We start from the raw sequence: 10,695 nt of genomic DNA, 5'->3' as shown, positions 1-10,695 counted from the left end.
AGTAACAAACCACGTAAATCTGTATCTCTATCTCTATTTACATTTTTTATTTACTACTATGGAAGTACATACGAGCACCATACCACCACTTAGAACCGCCTTCGTGGGCTTGAGACCTCCTCATCGAAGATTGGATATTGTAATTAGCCAAACCTAAATTAAACATTGTCGAAGTAGTATTAAAAATATATATATTGGAAGCATGACATGTAAAGTTTAAATACAGTGTTATGTACAAAAGGGCTCTTGTGATAATCAGCTTTCCGGCCAATAATATAGTTTCACATGATGATGATTATGTGCACTGTTTTGGTCTTTTTTAAGACTAATCTCCTTGTAAGAATATTATTAATTAATCTTTTGGCAGTACACAGACACCCAATAGGATCGAACAAAATAATTAATTTATTTATTTTTTTCCATTTAAATCACGTACGTGTATGACTACTACTAATAATTTTTCTTCTCCCCAACTTCCATGTGAAGCACGCCTGCCTTAATCTCTGACCCCCCAACAATTGGGACGCATTAACCAATGATCGGCTACTGAATGAGTGATCAGAACAACTGGAGAACCAACCTACCTATATTCAAGAGTATTACGACAGTACTGATATTGATCTAGTATGAAAATTAAACATCATGAATACAAACTATAATATTATAATATAAACATCCATTATTATAATAATACTATATATATATAAATATTAATTTTGTTTTTGTGTGAACCCAAGAAAAAAAGTTACATTTTGTGAGAGCTAGCTAGCCTGAATAATTGACTCAACATTAATCTAATAACAATCTTCTCCCTCGATCGCTAGCTAGGTTTTTGCCGAATATATATATATATATATATATATATAATTTATCTGACGTACACGCGCCGTTATATATAATCTTTTTAATTTAGACCCAATCAAGTCATCATGTTATATGCTCTTAATTTAAATAATTAGTACATTTTTGACGAATATATATAGATGCATAGCCAGGAAACGTCGAACAAGCCTGCAGTTAGGTAATTAATTATTATAATTTTTTTATTATTATAATTTAGAACAAAACAAATTACCATTAAATATCGACATATATATATATATATATTTATATATATCGTCAAACAAAAAAAAGTGGTGGAATTTAAGACCAATTCCGTGGAATGGTGTGAAAGGTATCTATCTATCTCTGGAATTAGCTAAGGCTATTAATTAATTTTCTGTTGGTACGTGTTAAGGGGCCGGGGGAACGTTTTCTCATTAAAGTCCACCATCGACATTGGCCTAATTCTTGTCCATGAAAGGTCTATGGAGGCTCTTCTTTAATTTTGACGGTACAAAACAAGCCACATTAGTAAATGATACGCCTAATTTCAATGGTCCAAGTTTCAACTTTTCGGCTAATTAGCCGATGTACGTTGAAAATTATATCTATATATATATATAGTAAGCTGATCCTCCGCTCGCTCTAGCTACAAATTAAAATTGAATTTAAGTACACTTAATTTTAAGTATGCATTAATATATAATAGCTGATCACCTTATATATATATAGCCTCAATGGTGTCAGATCGAAAATATTTATAATTAAGCCTGTCCTAGCTTGCTAGCTATATTAATTGTTTATTTCGAAAGTTTCAACATCATGTTTCTTTTCGCTCGGTACTCATGCACAAACCACACGAATATTCCAACGTATAACGTCGTCTTCGCTGTAATTGAATTTGGTTTGAAGAGTTTCAAAATATATAGAGTTAGTTTTCAAACAGAGATGGTTCATGCAAGTTTATATGATTATGTTTAAAAAAAAATTTAAAATTATAATAATATTATTATTAAAATAGTTTTTTTTTTTAATTTCATTCATGAAATTATATAAGCAATCCTCCACTCAGAGCTATTTTTCATATATAATATATAAAATATACTATTAGATATTTAAACTAATTAAAATACTTTAAAAAAATAAGATTTTGGACTTTTCAAAAATTTACCCAATCCAGCAGCTTCCTGTTGGCCGTCCGCTCCTCATATATGTTTATGACAATGATCATTAATAATGATTTGGGTTTATTTTGCTAATTTATATATATATATATATTATATAATAATAGTCTTTGATTTGTCGGTCTCAAATTAGCTGGGGTGTTGAATCTTCAGAGAAATGTCTTTGAACAGGTAGCGTAAATAAAGGAAAAGGGACTAATTTTATGTATAACCAGTCGTCAGATCAATCCAAAAGTGGTTGAAAAAAAGAATCAAATTAAGATGACTTGTCCAAATAAAGAATAAATCAAGGCTGTTACCCAAACAACTTGAATTATATAGCTAGTAGTGCAGACTAGTATAAATATTATAATGAAGTAATTAATAATTGATTAATTAACATGCACGTCGACGTACGTCTTGATAATTACATGATTAATAACTCTAGTGTGAAAAGCATCTCTAAATTAATTACTTCTAGGCGTACGCAATCTCATTGCCGTTCACCGCATACACATGATAAGAAAATTATTTATTTGTATTTAGTTATTTTTTACAGAAATAAATATTATTTATTTTTTAAAATAATCTATTTTTATCGTAAATAATCACTATCATCTTAAATAATTTATCATAAATACTCGTTTTCTATATATATAATATGCATAAATGGTTCTTGATGCATGGGCCGAGTTCGATAATTCATATATATATATATATATAAATATATATATTTTTTCTTTATAAATAAGTACCCTAGCTGTCCAACCTAACCACACATCAAATTTCTACATGCAAAAGTAAGCCACGTGCATGCATGGGTCATGGGTGGCCGTGTACTACTACTCAATATTGCTGATCATCTCAGTCAACTCGATATTGATCGATCTGTCCTTTTCTTCAATGCCGATTTTGTTTTCGGTTTGGTTTGAAAACTACGCTCTAAGCAGTATTAATATTATTTACTATAGCTAGCTTTATAGGGTATTGACATTTGGAGTTGCTTTCGGATACCATATATCTAAATATATAAGCATAATTAAAATATGAAATTAATGGGGCATGCAATATATAATCGAGAGCTCTTAATTATATCCCCACATGCTCCCCCAGACTCCGGCCCCCAGGCCTGTATTAATTATACCCCACCAAAGAAAAATTAAGGAACATATCAAAAGAGACATGCATTCATCAAATATTTTCTTTGATCTACACTAGTAGTAGTACTATCTTTCAAGAATTTCCATGCAAATGAACGTGGTGTGTGTGTATATATATATATATATATATATAATATATATATATATATGTGTGTGTGGTCCTTTTCTTTTGCAAAAAATGAAAGAGTAGTACTAGTACTACTTGTTCTCGCATATATACTTATAGCTACATAGCTAGTAGTCTTGCATGCCAGTACTATTATTTTCATTAGATCACTTTAATTTTCCTTTTTTAAAGAGATGCACGTTAGGTTAGTGTGTTAAATAAGATAATGAAAGTTATTATATATAGTAGGAGAAAAATCAATGGGGGAGAAGAGATCAAGAAAAGAGGAGATCAAAAGATAGATAGATTAATTAAAGAATTTTAAAGCCGTGCATGGGTATGGTTCAACCTTAATGGCGTCCGTCTGCAGTAGTACTAATTAATAAGCCCTGATCAGGGTCAAATATTTTTAATTATTAGTGTAGTATTCAATTCGATCATCAACTATTTCACATTGGAGTATAATTTGTAGAGCTAGAAAGCTAGTTTAATACAAGCGAGATTTCTAACCCAAATAGTGAGACTAGTTCTAGAGCAAGTCTTAATAGTTAATATGCATAAACTGTGATGGGATAATTAATATGTACGCGGTAATTTCGTACGTACATGATCGGCCTTTCTCAAACTAAATAAGGTGTGAGTTTGGAAGAATGATGGATTGGATTATAAGATCACTACATGAAGAGATTCATGGGCTTTTTGCAAGAAGAAATTTGGCAACCAACGATCATCGGACGGAAATCTGCTACCTCGTATAACTGAGACAAATTGCTCAGGATGCATATTATATGGTCAGTACCCGGTTAGAAACGTCCCAAATGAGTTGGATAATTGATCATGAATCTGGAACGCAGATATATATAGCTAGGGCAGATCAACCGAGTTAATTTGAATACTGGGTCGGAATCTATGAGCACAAAATTACCGTGTAACGAATAGGTTTGAAACAAATCGAACCTGGGAAAGATGGCTTTGGGTCAGGAAATCAGTAAGTCATTAATCCGGGTTGGAAAGACCTGACACGAATCATTGAACAAAGCAGCATGCATGCATGTTCCAGCTTGAGGGTAATTATCATGATGATATTGTAGTGCCAGCTTAGGGCCGGGTTAAAATCATGTTTATATACCTAACTCGGTCGCCATGAGTATTAATTGATGATTTCTTTTTTCTTTCTAATGAGAGAGAGATCAGAGAGAGAGTAGATTGACTCTTTTGATGATTTAGCTTTTTTCATCAAGCACGTTGGGTAGGTGAATGTGTGGTCCGTGTGGACTACTTTAATTTCTTCGAGCATACATAATTTAGATGCCATTTCTTTGATTCAGACCCATCTACCATAAAGTGTTGGGGAGAAAAGTGCATAGACCAAATTAAGGGTTAGCTAGCTCGCCCGCTCGCTCGCTCGCTAGTTTTGACAATATTCTAATATATATCCAGAGAGGAAATAAACTGGGGCACGTACGTACTAGAATAAACCACCAAAAAAAGTCGCTAAATTTGAACCCATGGGCCATATATATATATATATATATATATAGTTTATTCACCATGTTCTAAACCTGCTGTTTGAAGCAAATGAACAAAACACAACTTTCCCATACCCTTTTGAATTAATGGAGGATCTATAATATATTTCTGTCTCAATGCACGACTACTTGCATGCACGTTCCATAATTTTTCCTCTTACTTTGGGCGCCATATGTTTGAGCAGAAACCTTTGAAATCCAGTCTGGCCAGATTTTCCTAATAAGCCAACGCCATCTGTGCATGCATGGAGAAATTCTCCACTAGTTGATTGCTAGATTCTGAGCCCATTAACGTCGACGTACGTATGTATATATGAGTTGGCTAATGACTAGGATCGATAACTTATATATTAATCATGCATGGTGTTGAAAAGTAGTAGCACTACTGCGCGCATCCTCGTCATGTCTTCCGAATAAATCTTATATCTGTCGGTCAAATTTTGGCCGACATTTTTGTATTTGCCAGACCAACTAAGATCAGATTTTTCAAAGCTGTCTGGATGTTGAAGTTTCTAATTTTGATCAGATTTATAATAAAAACATCGGTTGGTCAGTCAAGCTGGTAAAAGAAAGGAAGCTGGCCAGGGCAATTCGTTTTTTCTAAGCCCGCGCGATAGAATATATATATACTGCAAAACCCATTACTTTTTCTCTTTCGTCGTCAAATTTTCAAAAGCAACATTAAATAGGATTAAAGACAGTAAAGCAAAAGTAGAACGTCGCAAAAAGTTGGAAACTTGCCCTGGTGCATTGCAACGAAGAAATTAAGGTATATATATAGACAAGATATCTAACAATAATATTATTATCCCCGCCCGAGACTTTTGGTAATTGTCGTGACATTTATACGTACAGTACACACACATGACAAATTGCATGTTGATCATCATCATCAAGGTTTGAATCATCTGACTACGTACTGACTTTTTCCTTCAGAAATTAATAAGGAACGTCGACTAAGGTGTCCAATAACCTTATAAAATAAGGGTATTCCATGCCAAGTTTAAATATTTAATTAATTAATCTGTATATATATAACATATATGCATGATATTTGAGATTTGAAACCCATATTACTTTATATTAATATATTTTTTCTCCTTTTTTTTGGGATCCCAATTTAATTTTGATGCAAGATATGATGATAATTAATGAGATCGAGCCTAAAAGTCAAATGCAAGTAACGTCGTCCATGAATGAAATGTCAAAATGACAGAGTAATCTGTATGAGAAACTTGATTGTTCGATTATGACATTACCCAAGAAAAATACATGAGGCTGCGTTTAGCATTAAAACAGATATTTAAAGTAAGAGGACCTTCTTTCATGTTTTTTCTTGGATAATGATAGTGACTAGTGGTGTAATCACGATCATGCCAACCCACGATCGAGATCGAGCTTTTGTTGATTTCCAACGTCCTTTATGATCTGGTTTATTTTCAAAACCAATTTATATAATTAAAGAGATCAGTCACGGGCTGAATTGCCTAAGCATTTAGCTAGGAAATTGGTAGTACTACTGTCAATTCTGCATATATAGCACAATAAAAGCTAGCTTAGGCTTAATGGTCTTTATGTTCTGATTAAATTACTCGTAAATATTACAAGCTGTTTGTTTATTAACATTACCCGATAATGTTAAACAAGTTAACGTCTATCCTGCATGCAGGTGCTAGTTAAGCCAGCCAGAACAAAAGGAGGAAAGGATGGGGGGTGGCAAAAAAGTCAAGTCTAAGCTGCAATGGACTCGGTCCCACCGGTGTAAAGAGTCAAGAAAGGGTGGTTTCCTCTGGGGGCAGATCTGAAACGTGGTGTCTCATGTCATGCTACGTGGGGGCCGCCCAAAGACTGAGCCACTGCTCCAGCAGGTCCTCGGTCTCTCATACAGAGAGAGAGAGAGAGAGAGAGAGAGAGACGGGCCGTCAAATTCGTTGACTTGGCTGGCCTATCTTTCTTTTTCTCACGTGGAACGCGCCGCTTCATTCGGGGGCGGTGGATTCATTTCAATTTCTTTTTCTTTTGATTAAATGAACTAGTCAAAACTCTTTCCTCACACGAAATGTACGCGAAACTCCCCTCCCGCTCCCAGTCCCCACCTCCTCTTGGCTCCCTTGCTTTCTTCCTATCCGGGTCGGGTTATCAACTGCCAATAGTTTTTGCTGACCTGACCCCTATCCGGATCCCATCGAGTTTTCTTTACAAAATTAGAATAAAGAGTTTAATAATCTATATGTGGGATATATGTTTGAATGAAAGCCGACTGATTGAGAGTGTATTTTGACTTTTTTCGATGTAAGAAGTTCAAACTCGGGGCAAGTTGTTATTGGTTATTACAATAGGAGAAACGGGGCAAGACCAATGAATTGAAAGAGTAATGATACACTATCTTTTTAATTTTCATACCTCTTTTTTTTTTAATTTTTTAAAATTTATTTTTTTAAAATTAAATTAAATTTTTATTTTTTATTTATATATTAAATATTTAATAAAAAAAATAAAAATTAAAAGATATATGAAGTTATATGAATAATAAGAAATTGTGAAAAAATTTTCAAATTAAAATGCCCGAAAGTCGGGTGTCTGGAGAGGGCCCCACTGCCATCTGGCAACCTGACGCACCGCCTGACGTATATTGTCAAGTTCCCATCAAATTGTCTCTCTCTCTCTCACACAGACACGCAGAGAGCACAAAATCCAAATCCATTTGGCTACGTCCAAATCCTTTTTATAGCCGAGCCAATTGCACCGGTAAAAGACTTCACCCCACATCCTCCCTCACCCAGCTTTTCTCATCTCTCTCTCTCTCTCTCTCTTTCAGACTCGCTCCTTCTGTATCTCTCCCTGCCCAATTTCTTTCCCGCCCGCTACCTGCGTCTGCAACTTTTCCTGCTTTTATGGACAAAGGATGGGGTCTCACCCTTGACTCCGATTCCCTCGGCAGCTTCCTCCTCAACAAGAACAAGCTATCCCACGATAGGATGTTCCCCGGTATTCAGTTTCCGGTGCCTCTTGACCGTAGGGAGGAGCAGAAAACTCCACCGCCGTCCGATGAGAACCGGTATTTTGTCGACGAGGTTGACTTCTTTGCGGATAAGAGAAGGTCAGGTTTTCATAAAGACGATGTTGATGATTCCAAAGCCATTATCAAGAAGGAGAATTTCCATGGTGAAGCTACTCCCAGGCCTGATTTGGATGTCAACGTACGTGCTCCGATCGAATTCTGTTGATTTTCACTTTCTATATATTCAACTCATGTTAGATATTTGCTAGTGATGCTAAATAGTGTTTCCTTTTCTTGTTTTGATTTTGCCTTTTTGGCTAAATATAGACTGGGTTGCACCTTCTTACCGCTAATACTGGAAGTGATCAATCAACGGTGGATGATGGGATTTCATCGGACACTCATGAAGACAAGAGAGCAAAGACTGAGGTAAGAAAATGTTCAATCTTAAGCAATAATTATTCGAGATGATCATTAAGAAAAACCCGTTTCTATATATATTTTTTTATGCTTTATGACTTTGAGATGATGATAAAGGCCGATTTCTCGTGTTGCGCGCAGCAGCTGGCACAGTTGCAAATAGAGCTCCAACATATGAATTCGGAAAACCAAAGGCTGAGAGATATGCTTGGTCAAGTAAGCAACAATTACAGTACCCTACAGATGCATCTTGTGGCATTAATGCAACAGCAACAGAATCATCGAGCCGATAGCACACAAGAGCATGAGGTAATTAATCAATAATTTTTAACTAATTGCCTGAATAGCTTTCTTTAATTTTCTAACATTTATACTGTAAGATATTTTCAAATGACTAATTAGTTAATTAACTTTATTGGTATTTGGTGATCATCAGGTCGTTGTTGAAGGTAAATCTGAAGTGACAAAGCAGGATGTTGGAGGTGCAGTTGTGCCTAGACAGTTTATGGATCTAGGCCCTGGTGCCATAGCTGAGATAAACGAGGTATCTCAGTCATCATCGGAAGACCGAACCATTTCTGGATCGCCTAGGAACATTAACACCGGTAAGAGTGAGATTGTTTCATTTGATAAAGATCGGGATGGCAAAAGGGTTGGTAGGGAAGAGAGCCCGCAGTCCGAAACACAAGGTTGGGTTCCAAATAAGCTTCCCAAATTGAATGCCTCCAAGGCTATTGACCACCAATCCACAGAAGCTACGATGAGGAAAGCCCGTGTCTCAGTTCGTGCACGATCAGAAGCTCCTATGGTACGTTAATTTATAAATCTTGTTTCAAAGTTTGAACAACGTCATTATAAAGGGTCTCCATTTCTGTCATGAATATTCAGTCATTAACATATATGATTTGAACAAACACAGATCACCGATGGCTGCCAATGGCGAAAATACGGACAAAAGATGGCGAAAGGCAACCCATGTCCCCGGGCGTATTATCGCTGTACTATGGCGGTTGGCTGTCCTGTCCGCAAACAAGTACGTTTTATTCTTTTTTGTGGATTGAGTTCCATTGCAGAACTTAATTAATTAGCTATTGATCATTGACATGCTTTAATTGAAATTCCAGTTAAGACTAATACGAATTCTACTGGGAATTAATTTTTCAGGTTCAACGCTGTGCTGAGGACCGAACGATTTTAATAACTACTTATGAAGGAAACCATAATCATCCGCTTCCTCCAGCAGCAATGACCATGGCATCAACCACAACGGCCGCTGCCACCATGTTGCTATCGGGATCCATGTCGAGCGCAGATGGGCTGATGAATCCAAATTTGTTGGCAAGGGCTATTCTCCCTTGCTCATCGAGCATGGCAACGATCTCAGCTTCAGCGCCATTTCCTACCGTGACGCTGGACCTTACTCACTCCCCCAACCCGTTACAGTTTCAAAGATCCCCTTCCCAGTTTCCGGTCCATTTCCAAGGCCAACACCAGACCTTTGGGTCGGTGCCAACCCCACCACTGACTCAGGTTCTTGGTCAAGCACTCTACAACCAATCGAAATTCGCCGGCCTTCAGCTTTCCCAAGAAATGGGAGCTTCCCAATTATCCCACACCCAAAACCAAGCAGCACCCCAACAACAGACGTTGCACCCAACTCAGCCGCCTTCGTTGGCTGACACGGTGAGTGCTGCCACCGCCGCCATCACCGCCGACCCAAACTTCACCGCAGCTCTTGCTGCGGCCATCTCATCCATCATAGGCGGAGCTCATCCGAACAATAACGCCGCCACCAACAACAACAGCAACAGTGCCAACATGACAACAAACAACAGCAACAAAATCAGCAGCTTTCGTGGGAATTAGAAGTTGTTGATCGATCTGATAATTTTCTTCGTCCTTAATTGTTAATTAGTTTCTCCTTGTCAAGTTTTTCTTCGATCGTTTTTTTTTTTTGGGCGGGATGAGAATGTGATTACATGTTCATATTTTTTTTATCCTTGTTGGGGGAAGGGTGAGAACACGAGTTCTCATTGTTTCTAGCTAATTAATTGTTTCATTCTGAATAATTTTATTCAACTTTCTCGATCGGTAAATACACGGAAGAAGAAAAAAAAGTTTGTTCCTTTAATTATCACATTACATGACTTTCTAGCTAGATCTAATTACTTTTTATCTTTGTTTTCTTTCGTCCCAAACAATCTCAGAAACGATGTCGATCGATCGAGAACGACAAATTAAACTCATCGATCAAGAAAGAAAGGAAGAAAGAATAGTATTCACGCTAGCTAGCTAGCTAGCTTTCGTGGTATATTCGTTAATTTTCTAGTCAAGAAATACGGCCGTGATCACTGTTTGACACGTAAACGATAATGTGCAATAAATTATAAATCGACCTGAAATCGTAGACCAAAGAGAGACTTCCAGGCAACTACGTCTCATGTCTGTGTGCGATCGATGAAAATGAATGGTACGTGTTGACGTCAAACTTCAT

General features: G+C 36.5%; 1 protein-coding gene across 2 annotated transcripts; it reads left to right on the top strand.

Moving 5' to 3' along the window:
* The first annotated feature begins 7,506 nt into the window (after nucleotides 1-7,506).
* On the top strand, nucleotides 7,507-10,332 carry LOC108980184 (probable WRKY transcription factor 31). 2 transcript variants are annotated; one of them, XM_018951035.2, is made up of 6 exons: nucleotides 7,507-7,980; nucleotides 8,109-8,210; nucleotides 8,343-8,510; nucleotides 8,638-9,009; nucleotides 9,121-9,234; nucleotides 9,366-10,332. In XM_018951035.2, exons 1-6 carry the CDS (start codon nucleotides 7,675-7,677, stop codon nucleotides 10,065-10,067), a joined length of 1,764 nt encoding a protein of 587 aa, XP_018806580.1. In that variant the 5' UTR covers nucleotides 7,507-7,674; the 3' UTR covers nucleotides 10,068-10,332. The 2 variants fall into 2 exon arrangements, with proteins under 2 accessions (XP_018806580.1, XP_018806581.1); XM_018951036.2 differs by having other exon boundaries at nucleotides 7,520-7,980; nucleotides 8,346-8,510.
* Nucleotides 10,333-10,695: the final 363 nt, after the last annotated feature.

The sequence above is a fragment of the Juglans regia genome, chromosome 3, assembly GCF_001411555.2.
Source record: "Juglans regia cultivar Chandler chromosome 3, Walnut 2.0, whole genome shotgun sequence".
Classification (NCBI taxonomy): Eukaryota; Viridiplantae; Streptophyta; class Magnoliopsida; order Fagales; family Juglandaceae; genus Juglans; species Juglans regia.
The sequence above is the reverse complement of the archived record's forward strand: the minus strand, read 5'-3'. Positions and strand labels throughout refer to the sequence as shown.

Coding starts and splice junctions, on each gene's coding strand:
- LOC108980184 (XM_018951035.2), top strand. CDS start 7,675: ATGGACAAAGGATGGGGTCTCACCCTTGACTCCGATTCCCTCGGCAGC. Junction 8,511..8,637: donor ATAGCACACAAGAGCATGAG/GTAATTAATCAA, acceptor GGTGATCATCAG/GTCGTTGTTGAAGGTAAATC. Junction 9,235..9,365: donor GCTGTCCTGTCCGCAAACAA/GTACGTTTTATT, acceptor TTAATTTTTCAG/GTTCAACGCTGTGCTGAGGA.